The sequence below is a fragment of the Zophobas morio genome, unplaced genomic scaffold, assembly GCF_036711695.1.
Source record: "Zophobas morio isolate AGI-343-1 ecotype UQ-CSIRO unplaced genomic scaffold, CSIRO_AGI_Zmor_V1 ptg000008l, whole genome shotgun sequence".
In the NCBI taxonomy this organism is placed as follows: Eukaryota; Metazoa; Arthropoda; class Insecta; order Coleoptera; family Tenebrionidae; genus Zophobas; species Zophobas morio.
Window position 1 is genome coordinate 1,160,827 of NW_026972113.1, and position 13,933 is coordinate 1,174,759.

The 13,933-nt window shown below is 31.0% G+C and overlaps 2 protein-coding genes across 3 annotated transcripts in view; one reads left to right on the plus strand and one right to left on the minus strand.

Annotated features, from left to right (window-relative positions):
- LOC135124988 (GTPase-activating Rap/Ran-GAP domain-like protein 3) overlaps positions 1-13,933 on the plus strand; it is a 223,287-nt gene that overhangs the window by 35,832 nt on the left and 173,522 nt on the right. The window lies entirely within an intron of this gene.
- On the minus strand, positions 434-13,072 carry LOC135124985 (protein mesh-like). Its single transcript, XM_064050235.1, has 7 exons — positions 12,878-13,072; positions 12,389-12,819; positions 11,833-12,323; positions 4,184-4,518; positions 3,562-4,139; positions 3,368-3,504; positions 434-3,318 (listed from the first exon to the last, which is right to left on the minus strand). Exons 2-7 carry the CDS (start codon positions 12,462-12,464, stop codon positions 3,214-3,216), a joined length of 1,722 nt encoding a protein of 573 aa, XP_063906305.1. The 5' UTR covers positions 12,465-12,819; positions 12,878-13,072; the 3' UTR covers positions 434-3,213.

Below are 13,933 nucleotides of genomic sequence, written 5' to 3' on the forward strand. Positions count from 1 at the left end.
GGGGCGCCAAAAAAATCCAATAGAAAAAACAGATAGAACAGAAAATACACATATGATGAATGGAGAGAAAAAATAGAAAGGACAAAGGGAACTGAAAACACAGAAAGAACAGAATAGACCTGGAACAGACAAAATCGACAGAACGAGCATTACGAACAGATGCAGCGGATAGAACGGATCGAACGAATAAGAATAGAAAGAACAAATAGGTAAGATAGAACAGAGAGGACAAAAGAAATATGTTGGACACAAAGTATAGAAACTTCAGAAAATATAGAAAGAACAAATCCGATAAATTGAATAGAATCCATAAAAATAGGAAAGATAGATAAGATAGAAAGAACAAATAGAACAGAAAAAACACAAACGATAGATGTAAAGAAAGATTAGAAAGGACAGAAAGGGATGACAACACGGAGAAGATAGAAGGACAGAAAAAATAGAACAGAGAACGGACAGAACGGATGGAATGAATAAGTACAGAAAAACAAATAGGACAGATAGAACAAAGGGGACAAAAATATATTGGAGAGAGAGAATAGAGAGGATAGACAGTAAGAATAGAAACTCCATAGAGCACAGAAAGGACAAAACGAAAACATGCAAAAGGACAGCATATGGATAGAAATGTCAGAAACAGAACGCACAGAAAGATTAAATAAAACAGAAAGAACAGGATAGAGAGAAGAAAATGCAGCAAAGAACAGAAAGTGCAGACAGTACAGAGAGGTTAGATTGTTGGACCATAGGAATACAGACGAAAGAAGAAACAAAAAAGAGGGTCTAAAAACAAAAGATAGAATGACAGAAAGAACAGAACAAAGAGAACGGACAGAAACATGGAACGGACCAACCCGACAGAACAGATAGAACAGATACAACGGACAGAACGGATCGAACGAATAAGAATAGAAAGAAGAAATAGGTCAGATAAAACAGAGGACAAAAAAAAATATGTTGAACAGAGAGAATAAATAAGGCAGAAACAATGGAAAAGGCAGAAAGATATAACGACCCAGATTATTCTATAAAGGACAGTACGAATATAAACTCCAGAAAGCACAGAGAGGAGAAAACGGACAAATTGGACAGAAACAGAATGTACAGAAAGAATACATAAAACAGACAAACAGAACATGCAAAAGGCATAGAATGTACAGAAAGGATCGAAAAAACTGATAGTACAGAAAGAACAAATAGGATAGATAGGACAAGTAAGACACAAAGAGAAAATTGAACATAAAGAACAGAAAGGACCTAAAGGATGGAAAGGATAGATAGAACAGAAATAATAGAAAAAGCGTAATGAACAGAACGGACACAAAATATAGGAAAGGACAGAAATAACAAAATTAGTAGAAAGAGCTGATAGAATAAAAATACCTGATAAAACAGATGGGACAGAAAAGGCAGAAAGGACAGAACAGATATGACACATGGGAGCGAAAGGGCTGATAGGACAGAAAATGAGGCAGAAAACAGAATAGCAAACGGAGGGATGAAAATGTAGACGGAAGTACACAAAGGCAGAAAGAAGAACAAAAAGAACAAACTATAGAACTCTTAAATATAATTGTAATTCCATTATTTGGTTTAATAATGATTTTCTTCTTCTTTTTTTTCGATATTATTATGTGTTATCTTTATCATCTTTATATTCTAAGTTTTGTGATTCCTAGAAACTATTGAAACGACTGCTCTGAAATTGTAAGTGTACATTCAAATTATGTTGATAAAGTAGTAGTAGTAAAATCGAACATATTTGTCAAAGTGATTTCCAATTCCACTTTATCTTAGGAAATTTATCTGAAAGAATAAAACCTCGTATTTCTGTGGAACGTAATAAAATCCACCTACTGTACAATGAAACACTTTTCCACGTACCGACTGATCCTCTTGCCTCCTAAACCACGGTAGGCTGTTTATGCGAAAAATAGGTTAATATAATTATGTTACCTCAAAGCCCGTAACTCAAATTAGCAGAGGAATATTTTTCCGCGTACAAGGCTTTCTCATTTTAATCTTCCCTTTATTATGATTAGACCCCATATATTTCATTAACATAAATCAATTAACTCAGATCTGTGACGGTCACGTAAAACGTGTAAAATGTAAATTTCCCTGGTAGATGCTTTCACCCTACATGCTTCCAAACAGGCAACGATCCAATCAATTCTTGACGCGCAATTAAACATGCGAACTACACCTCCTATTTATTGAATTTGCTATTTTTAGGGAAAGGGCTGGTTTGGTGTTTGCGGGATATATACAGGGCGTCCTAAACTACGAAAATGTGAATGAATTATAACAATAAAAAGAAATGAATCAATCCTGACATTTTCAGGACGCCTAAAGTTTTAAAGCTCTGTTATTAAACTGGATGAGAACTCCGCAACGACCAAATGCTCCCTTCAGTTCGATAAATAATGAATTTTTTTATTAAATTCGGGTGAGAATTAGAATCTGGTACTTCATGATGTGAACAAAGGACAAAGGGAATCAATTAAAATCACTTTATCGCACTAATTCACCGTAAAACTTTTATTAACGTTGGTTGCGGACCAAAGGGAATCGAGAATATTTCAGTCGCAAGTATTCGATTAAAAGTGTTCGGCTCCAGACAGGTCTTAAAAAAAACGTGGAAAATTGAAAAATAAATTGCTCTTATACACGTAACTTTAAGAAGACTGAAAATACAATCTTAGCACGAAAATTAGAACAGCTTGTAAGTATAATACATATGTGGATTTTATTAGAGCTTTTTCAGTTACACACTCTGTGTTTCCTTGCGTCCACGTTCCATTCGACAAACACGTTTTCGTCTCAACCCCAACCAATCTAAACCCCGGCATACAATTAAACCAAACTTTTACCCCAAGTCCAAAGAGAAAAGTACTTTTTCTTCCAAATCTTGGAGTTTTTAAAACACCACAAGAAATAAATCTCTCTCGAGCAGTGTGTTTCAAAACCAAAATCGAGTGTTTATGTTGTCTTGAAATAAGCGCTCTTTCTTTACTATATGTGAGAGCATAATCATATTTACAGGCGTCGTCCGAGTGACAAATTTCACCAGCTATAAATCGATCAAGAGACCGATTTTCAGGTATGAGTTTCTCGAGATTCGTACGAAATTCTGGTTTATATGTTGGATCGATAAAAGTAGACGCAGTGTCACCATATTCCCTTGTAAAAAGAGCTGGAGGATCGGTGGAATCACCCAGGGCCCATTTTTTCCCAAAGTGTTTTGGTACCATTTGGTAGCGTGAAGTCGTCGGAAATGTCGTAACTCCAGTTGCCCAAAAGACCTCGCGTTTGATTCTGTTAACGTTAAGTGTCAAAATTTACTAACACAAATTATAACCATTACTATAAATTTCCTTGGTACGTATACTCTTGCCATAAGACAACCTTTGTTTTCTATAACCTCAACACCTAGACCAGACTCGAACATGATGACGACTTCAGATTGGTCGAAAATGTAGCTTGGTACGTATACGGTAACCCCTACCACAAAAGGTAAAGACAATTTAATTTAAACTATGACAGGTAGTACCCACAAACCTGGCAAATGTTTCACTTTTGTTGGATTTCTGTCAAAATAAACCCTTCTACCGTTAAAGAGAACGTCAAGGTGGTACCGCCACCTCGCCCCCTTTGGTCTTCTTCTAACTTCAACAACCATGGTCGAGTTTTCTCTTGCAACCACCGACGTTAGTTCAGTGGCTCTAACTTCACCAAGACCAGTCAAAACTTGTTCGAACCTTCCTTGCACCTCAACACTAGAAGAACGTACCAACACAAATTCTCCTTTTCCGGTAAAAGTATATTCCAAATCGTCGAAAGTTATGATGTGTAAATTACCATAAACCCCAGCAATCCCAGGACTTTCGTAGTTTACGCAATCTTGAGTTGGACGCCTCTCATGTCTGAGAATTTCGCACCCTTGTGAACTTTCAGACTGCCACAAACAACAAACAAAGCGTGGGACTATGTCGTGGTACCACTGAGATAAAGTCGGTACTTTGGTACGTGGGTACCCCAAACTGTGGCTACGTTTGGGGTAAGAACCCCACTGCTGATCTTGTGATAACATCAAGAAATAGTTCCGGTCGTAGCAACATTGTTGTTCACCTTGTAAACTACACGGGACCTTTTTAGTTAAATAGATAATTAAGGTACTTACGTTGGATTTGGAGTCCTAACACAGTGGACGGCACTTCTATGGAATAAACACTTAGGATTCCAGTCTTTGTCGCAGAGGAAGTCAGACATGTACTGGCCTTTATCGGCTAAAGCTTGGTACAGAGAGCACGGACACTTGGGAAGTTGTTCCCTGAAATTCGGTAATTGTTCGTCGTCGCGTATCCACCTATCACAAAAATTTTTAGCCCAATGTTTCCCGAATTTTTGTTCCCATTGTGGTGCGAAGTACCACGCTAGAGGAATGGGTTCGCTCCAAATCGTTACAGTTACTGGTACTTTCGTTTTATCGGTGTCCAGAAATCGGGTTGTGTTCATCTGTATGAACCCGAATAGGATGTCAGTTTCTGTGTTGGTACGATTTTTGTAAAGGGATGGTACAATTTTGAATGAACCTGTATTCTGAGTTGTGGCTAAGTCCGCAATGTGTAAAAATTGTGGTACCTGGGTTTCTCTGTAACCCCAGACAGATAAATTAACGTCTGCGTGATGATACATTTTTAATTAAAATATATTTGCTTATCCCCTCTAAAAAATTTATGACGTCACCTCAAAATTTTGCAGAATAAATCCTATCTTAAATGTATAAAATATGATGAGTTTTATACTTGTGATTTATCACTGCATTAATATTTTTTAGATTTGGTTATACAGGGTGTCTCAAAAAAGTTAATGACTGATTCAATTTATTTTATTGAAGAAATCAAGAATAGCAAAACTGAATACTTTGAAATATTGTAGATGTTTTGAAGTTTTTGTGAAAATTTGATTAATCAAATATGCCCAAAATCAAAAATCGGAAAAACTGAAATTCACTAATGCAAAAAACAGAAAATCGAAAAATACAAATCGTAAAAATCGAAAATTTAAAAATGGCTAATCAAAAAATCGAAAATTCAATGAATCAAATACCTAGGTCGATCGAAAAGTGGAAATTCACAAACCTCAAAAATCGAAAATTGAAAAACGGGAAAACCAGAAAATCGAAAAGTCAAAAATTTGTAATATTGAAAATTAAAAAAATCAAAAACAAAAATAAAAAAAATCGGAAATTAAAATAATCAAAATAATAAAAACTGAAACGAACAGAAAAATCGAAAAAGCAAAAAATTGGAAAAACAAAAATTCGAAAAATCTAAAATCGAGAAAGTGGAAAATCGAAAATCTGAATAAAGAAACTTGGAAATTCTGAAAATTGGAAAATCGAAAACCAAAAAATCGGAAAGTAACAAAATTGAAGTCTAACAGTTGAGAATGGAAAAATTGAAAAACCGAAAATTCTAAAAATCGACAATGGACAAATTGAAAATCGCAAAATTTAAATTGAAAAATTGAACATGGAAAAATCGATGAATTGAAAAATCGAAAATTCGACTACTCAAAGTTTCTAAAAATCGAAAAATCATAAAACTGAAAAATCCAAAATTCTAATCATTGAAAATCTGAAAACTGAAAATCGAAAATTCTGAAAAGCGGCAAATAGAATATCGAAAAATTTAAAAGAAAGAAAATTCAAGTCTAAAAACCGAAGAATGGAAAATTTAAAAATCAAAAATTCGAAAAATCAAAACCGAAAAATTCAAAGATTTAAAATGAAAATCGAAAAATCAAAAATCTGAAAATTGAAACTCGAAAATTTGGAAAATCGAAAAGTAAAAAAATTGAAGTCTAAAAGCTGAAAAATGGAAAACTGAACAATCGAAAATTCGAAAATCAAATATCGAAAAATCGAAAAGCCGAGAAATCGGAAATTTGATAAATCAGATATGCGAAAAACAGAAAATCTGAAAATACAAAACTGGAAAATCAAAAAGCTAAAAATGGAAAAACCGAAAATCGAAAATTCAATGAATCTAATACGTAGATCGATCGAAAAACTGGAAATTCACAAATCTGAAAAATCGAAAATTTGCAAGATTGAAAAACCGAGAATTGAAAAATCAAAAAACCGAAAAATGGAAAAATCAAAAATCGAAAAATAGGAAAACCGAAAATTCGAAAATTCATAATATTGAAAAGTCGACAATTCATAAATCAAAAAACTGGAAAAAATAATCGAAAAATCGAAAACGGCAAAATTTGAAAAAATGAAAAATATTGAAGAACTGAAAAATAAAAATTCGAAAATCTAAAATTTAAAAATCGAAAAGGTGAAAAATCAACAAATCGAGAAATCTAAACCCGAAAATTAAAAGAATTGAAAAATTGAAAAGTCGAAACACCGAAAAATCGGAAAGCTGAAAACTAAAAAATCGAAAAACCGCCAAAAGTTGGAGAAATCGAGGAGTCGAAAAGTCGAGAAGTTGAAAAATCGAAAAATTGAGAAATCCAAATTGGCCAAAATGAAAATTAAAAATGAAAAATTAAAATACCGAAAAGTTGAAAAATTGAGAGATGGAAATATAAAACAGTAAAAAAATTGAAAAATCCAAAGTTTAAAGAACGAAAAACTGAAAATCAAATAATAATAAAAAATCGAAAAATCGAAAAGTCCAAAACTAAAAATTCCAAAGTCGAAGAAAGGAAAAATACAAAAATTGAAAGAAATTTCCAAAAAATGAGAATTTAAAGAATTGGAAATTTGAGAAATCGAAAAACTAAAAAGGCAAAGTCGAAAATTCGAAAAATTGAAGAACTGAAAAATCGAAACTTGGAAAAATAGAGCAAACTGAAAATTTAGCAACGTCGAGATTTGAAAAATTGAAAAATAGAAATACTGAAGAACTGAAAAATAAAAAAATCGAAAAATCGAAAAATCTAAAATTTAAATCATTGAACAATTAAAATATTGCAAAACTGAAAAAATCCAGACATCAAAAATCAAACAACAAAAATTCGTGGATCTGAAATTTAAAAATCGAAAAACGGAAAATCGAGAAATCAAAACTCCTAAATTTACAAAATCGAAAACATCGAAAAACCGAAAATCCGAAAAGTAAAAAATCGAAAAAATCAAAACACCCAGAAATCGAAAAGTAATGAAGTCGAAAAAGCAAAAATGTTAAAAGAAAAGAAATCGAGAAATCTAGAATTTTAAAAATTCAAAAATTAAAATACCAAATAATTGAAAAATCTAAAGTTTAAAAAACGAAAAATTGAAAATCCAAAAAGCAAAAAGTCGAGAAATCCAGTATTCGAAATATTGAAACGTGGAAATACTAAAAAATGTCAAAACTAAAATATCGAAAAATTGAAAAATAGAACAAAAGTTGAAAAATCGTAAAAGTGAAAAATCACAAAATTGAATGAAATATCCAAAAATTGGGAAATTAAAAAATTGAAAAATTGAGAAATCGAAAAATCAAAAAATTAAGAATAAAAATATAGAAAAATTAAAAACCTGAAAAATCAAAGAATTAAGGACCGAAGAATTGAAACACTGAAACTTTGGGAAGCCGAGAAATGGCAAAATTTGAAAAAATGAAAAATATTAAAGTACTGAAAAATAAAAATTCGAAAATCTGAAATTTAAAAATCAGCAAATCGAGAAATCAAAACTCGAAAATTAGAAGAATTGAAAAATTGAAAAGTTGAAACGCCGAAAAATCGAAAAGCTGAAAACTAAAAAACCGAAAAACCGCCAAAAGTTGGAGAAATCGAGGAGTCGAAAAGTCGAGAAGTTGAAAAATCGAAAAATTGAGAAATTCAAATTGGGCAAAATGAAAATTAAAAATGAAAAATTAAAATACAGAAAAGTTGAAAAATTAAAAAATTGAAATATAAAACAGTCAAAAACTCTAAAAGTCGATAATTCAAAAATCAAAAAACTGGAAAAAAATAATCGAAAAATCGAAAAGTAAACAAATTGCAAAGCCTAAAAACTGACGAACAGAAAAATCGAAAAATCGTAAAATCAAAAAGTGGAAAATCGAAAACTGGAAATTGAAAAATCGAAATTGGAAAACCGAAAAATCGAAAAATTAAAAAATCGGAAATCGAAAAATGAAAAAAAAAACGAAAATTCAGAAATCGAATAATCCGAAACTAAAATAATAGAAAAGTGGAAAAGTAAAAATTGCAAAGTCTCAAAACTGACGAACAGAACAATCGAAAAATAAAAAAAAAATCGAAAAATATCTAAACATGGAAAATCGAAAAATCGAAAATGGGAAAACGGAAAATCCGAAAAATCGAAAATCGAAAACTCGAAAATTCGATGAAACAAATACTCGAAAAAGCGAAAAGTAAAAAAATTGCAAGGCCTAAAAATTGAAAAATCAAAAAATCGAAAAATGAAAATCGAAAAAACGACTATCGAAAAAAAAACAAAAATTGGAAAAATGGAAAATCGGAAAGTAACAAAATTGAAATCTAAAAGCTGCAAATTGCAGAACCATAAAAACTGAAACAAACAGAAAAATCGAAAAACCACAAAAGCGGAAAAACGAAAATCGAAAAATAAAACAATCGAAAAATCGAAAAATTTTATGATTAATGGAAAATCGAAAAAGTAAAAAAGTTAAAAGGAAAGAAATCGAGAAATCTAGAATTTTAAAAATTCAAAAATTAAAATACCAAATAATTGAAAAATTGAAAGTTTAAAAAACGAAAAATTGAAAATCCAAAAAGCAAAAACTCGAGAAATCCATTACTCGAAAAATTGAAAAGTGGAAATACTGAAAAATATCAAAACTAAAATATCGAAAAATTGAAAAATCGTTAAACTGAAAAATCACAAAATTGAATGAAATATGCACAAATTGGGAAATTAAAAAATTGAAAACAAATCAAAGAATTAAGGACTGAAGAATTGAAACATTGAAACTTTGGGAAGTCGAGAAATGGAAAAATAAAAAAATGGATTAATTGAGAAAATTCGGAAACGTCAAAATTTGAAAAAATGAAAAATATTGAAGAAGTGAAAAATAAAAATTCGAAAATTTAAAATTTAAAAATCGAAAAGGTGAAAAATCAACAAATCGAGAAATCTAAACCCGAAAATTAAAAGAATTGAAAAATTGAAAAGTCGAAAACTAAAAAATCGAAAAACCGCCAAAAGGAGTCGAAAAGTTGAGAAATCCAAATTGGCCAAAATCAAAATTAAAAATGAAAAATTGAAATACCGAAAAGTTGAAAAATTGAAAAATTGAAATATAAAACAGTCGAAAAATTAAATAATCCAACGAATGAAAAACTGAAAATCCAAATAATAAAAAATCGAAAATTCGAAAAGTAGAAGAAAGGAAAAAAACAAAAACTGAAAGAAATATCCAAAAATTGAGAACTTAAAAAATAGAAACTTGGAAAAGTCGAGCAAACAGAAAATTTAGCAACGTCAAAATTTGAAAAATTGAAAAATAGAAAAATAGAAATACTGAAGAATTGAAAAATAGAAAAATCGAGAAATCGAAAATTCTAAAATTTAAAACAGGAACAATTAAAATATTACAAAATTGAAAAATCGGAAATACAGACATCAAAAATCAAGCAATAAAAATTCATAGATCGAAAATTTAAAAATCGAACAACCGAAAAATCGACAAATCAAGAAATCGAAAGTCCAGGATTTAAAAAATTGAACAATGGGATAGCTGAAAAATCGAAACATCTAAAAAATGGAAAATTGCAAAGCCCAAAAGCAAAATATCAAAAAACCGAGAAATCCAAAAACCGAAACATCAAAAAAAATATCCAAAAATTGAGAAATTAAAAAATTGAAAAATTGAGAAATCGAAAAACCAATAAAGCCAAGTCGAAAAATCGAAGACTGAAAATTTAACGTCAAAATTTGAAAAAATTGAAAAACTGAAGGACTGAAAAATCGAAAAATCTAAAATTTAAAACAATGAACAATTAATTAAAATACCAAAAATTTAAAAATCGACAAATCGAGTAATCGACGGTCCAGAATTTAAAAAATAAAAAATTGAAAAATCGGATGACTGAAAAGTCGAAACATTGAAAAATGGAAAATCGAAAAATTGAAAAGTCCAAAAGTAAAAATCGAAAAATCGAAAAACCGAAAAATTCAAATCTGAGACATCGACAAATCGAAAAATCAGAGGATCGAGAAATCGAGGAGTCGAAAACCGAGAAATTGAAAAATCGAAACATCGAAAAACCGAAAATCCGAAAAGTAAAAAATCGAAAAAATCAAAACATCCAGAAATGGAAAAGTAATGAAGTCGAAAAAGCAAAAAAGTTGAAAGAAAAGAAATCGAGAAATCTAGAATTTTAAAAATTCAAAAATTAAAATATCAAATAATTGAAAAATCTAAAGTAAAAAAAAACGAAAAATGTCAAAACTAAAATATCCAAAAATTGAAAAATAGAAGAAAAGTTGAAAAATCGAAAAACTGAAAAATCACAAAATTGAATGAAATATCCAAAAATTGGGAAATTAAAAAATTGAAAAATTGAGAAATCGAAAATTCAAAAAACCAAAAAAGTGAAGTCGAAAAATCGAAATCTTAAAGAATAAAAATATTGAAAAATTAAAAATCTGAAAAATCAAAGAATTAAGGACTGAAGAATTGAAACATTGAAACTTTGGAGAAATCGAGAACTCGAAAAGTCGAGAAGTTGAAAAATCGAAAAATTGAGAAATACAAATTGGCCCAAATGAAAATTAAAAATGAAAAATTAAAATACCGAAATGTTGAAAAATTGGAATATAAAACAGTCGAAAAATTGAAAAATCCAACGAATGAAAAACTGAAAATCCAAATAATAAAAAATCGAAAAATTTTATGATTAATGGAAAATCGAAAAATCAAGAACAGAATAATTAAAAAACCGGAAAATTGAAAAATCGGAAATCGAAGAATTAAAAATGTAAAATCGAGAATTCAAAAATCAAAAAAATCGGAAAGTAAAGTGTAATCCAAAAATGTAAAAAAATTGCAAAGTCTAAACACTGACGAACAGAAAAATCAAAAAATCTAAAAATGGAAAGACGAAAACTCGAAAATTGAAAGAATGGCAAATTAAAAAATCGAAACATCGAAAAATCAAAAAAACGAAAAATTAAAAAATCGAAAAACGAAAAAACTGAAAACTCGAAAAATCAAAATACCGCAAATTTGAAAAATCAGAAAATTAGAAAGTAATAAAATCGAAAAGTTGATAGAAAAATGGAAACTGAAAAATCTAATTCGATGAAACTGTTGGTCGAAAAAACGAAAAATCGAAAATCGAAGTGACCTTTTTTTGAGACAGGCTGTATAAGTAAATCTAAAAAATATTACTGCAATGATAATATCAAATTTTACGATGACGTCATGCATTTTTTGGCGAAGATAAGCAAACACATTTTGATCGTGGCTTTCAAAGTATTCAGTTATGCAATTCTTGATTTCTCCAATAAAATAAATTGACTCAGTCATTATTTTTTTTTTTTGAGTCACCATGTATGTATCAACAAATCCAAAAAATATTAATGGAATGGTAAATCACAAGTATAGACTCATCATATTCTGAACATTTTAGATAGGGTATTTATAAAATTAAAACTAATTCAGGGTAAGAATTTGGTCAACACGTAAATTTCGTTGTAGTTTGAGCCTACCTACAAATTCTGCCCTTGGACGATTTGGACCGCCTCCTTCGGTGACGACCGGCAAAAATGATCCGCCCATAGGCTCAAAACATTTGCGTGCGATTGTACACGTTGCGAAAAAAATGCAAAATTACCTTCGAACCACCTCCAGCGAAAGATACGTTCTTCCAGGTGGCAATAATAGCATGCTTTGGAATAAAATCGTCTGTTCCGATTACACCCTCTCTGATATCCTGTTTAAGCCGTTCTCGAAGTTCGACCCCTAGGGGGTCAGGTCGTGCTCGAAGGTTGCTTTCGACGCGAAAATAGACTCCAGGTTTTCTAGGGTCTGTGTCGTTTGGAGGCAACAAGCCTGGGATACATTTGGTGTAAAAAATTCCTATTATGGAAGGATCGTGGTTTTGGCTCCAATTCTTAACGGGGAAGACCAGAGGGTAGGTTTCTTGGACGAGAGGGTCACTAAAGCCTAAATAGCCATCTAGAGACACTCTAGTGTAGTTGTATCTAGATCCAAAGAAGGGTAAATGAAAGGTGAGGGTTTTGTGGAGTTGAAGAGTCGGTCCGGTGAGATTGTCTTGGTAGTCTTGCTTGTAGTAGGGGTAGAGGAAGTGACTTCGGATATGCTCTAAACGAGAGTTCGTTATTACGTATTATTATTATTATTAAGATCTAGTTTAAATCTTCACATACCAAGATCTTCACTTCCAGAATGTTCGACATAATTAGCAATAATTAAAATTGTTGTCAATAAACACTTGAAGACCATCTCGCAAAACACACAACACTGACGATAAAATTTAAAAAACAGTTTAGGTTATCATATATTTATTATGTGAGGTCAATCCGTTTGAATGATAACATCGATAACCCTTTTTGTGCTACTTCTCTCGAAATGCACGTGTCGCAATTGACATACGTGGATGATTAAAAAATGATACATTAACTATAGCAATATGGTCACATTAAGAATTCGCAGCTTTGTTCAAAATACAGGATACATATGCCTTGGTTTTTGGGTCACTGGAGGTCCTGAGGATGTAACCCACACTCCCATCCGATAAACCGACTTGACGTTTGCAAGCTTCGCTGTATCCGTACACCTGCTCCTGTATACTTAGTGCCTAAATTTCCAAAAATCCAACAATAAAATATGTTTTTCAAAATATTTAGTCAACTTACCAGAGAGGCAGCGATGAGAGTGACGAAGAAAAAATAAAATAAGATCTTCATTTCGGAGTTTTGTTTTGATTACGAGTGATTTGATGGTTTCTTGCAGCGTTTTTATACGTACATTTTATTGGTGGTGTGGCAATATTTGAGGAAAGTGGTCGGATTTAATTGCGTTCTTGGGGAATCCATCGGGAAACCCTTTCTGGTGTAATCAAGCTCGAGGAAAAACCTGAAAATGATCAAATAGATGACACATGTATAAGTTTACAGCTACTTAATTATTTTGAGAGGAAGCGTCGTAATTTTTGGTATAAAATACAACTGCATTTAACCATATACCTGAGAACGTGTTTGATCCGTAGACCGGAGCAACCTCAGGCCAATCTCGACTCTAATGTCGTTCAGAATTTCTGCGGAAAATAGTTATTATTTAGACGCTTTTATTTACAAACATGTATCACATCTCATATGTTTCACTCGATTTTGACATGCAATTATTTTTTGTTTAACTGAGAACTAAGAATTAATTCTTTAATAAATGTGTTTGATACCGTAATCATACAATAGTTTTTTTACATATTTTTGGTTACTATTTTGGTATTTATTGTCAAAGAATCAAAAATTTTAAAAAACGAAAAATTAATAAAAAAAAGGAATTGAAAAGTTCCCAACACTGGTAATGTCGAAAAAATTGAGAAATCAAAAATTTGAAAAATCTGGAAATCTAAAAATCGAAAAGTCGAAGAAACGAAATATTGAAAAACACCAAAACTGAAAGAAATATCCAAAAATTGAGAAATTAAAAAATTGGAAAATTGAAGAACTGAAAAATCTAAACTTGGAGAAGTCGGGAAATAGGAAAATCAAAAACAGAGAAATTGGAAAACTGAAAAATTGAAAAGTCCAAAAGTAAAAATCGAAAAACCGAAAAATTCAAATCTGAGACATCGACAAATCGAAAAATCAGAGGATCGAGAAATCGAGGAGCCGAAAACCGAGAAATTGAACAATCGAAACACTTGAAATCGATAAATCGAGAAATAAAAAAAATGAAAAATGAGAAAT

Bases quoted from the DNA above. Each gene is read 5' to 3' on its own strand.
- LOC135124985 (XM_064050235.1), bottom strand. From the start codon at position 12,464: ATGGTCTTCAAGTGTTTATTGACAACAATTTTAATTATTGCTAATTAT. The intron at 12,324-12,388 runs GTATGTGAAGAT...ACTCTCGTTTAG, and splicing joins TTCTGGAAGTGAAGATCTTG to AGCATATCCGAAGTCACTTC. The intron at 4,519-11,832 runs GTAATTTTGCAT...GGGTTCATACAG, and splicing joins TCGCTGGAGGTGGTTCGAAG to ATGAACACAACCCGATTTCT.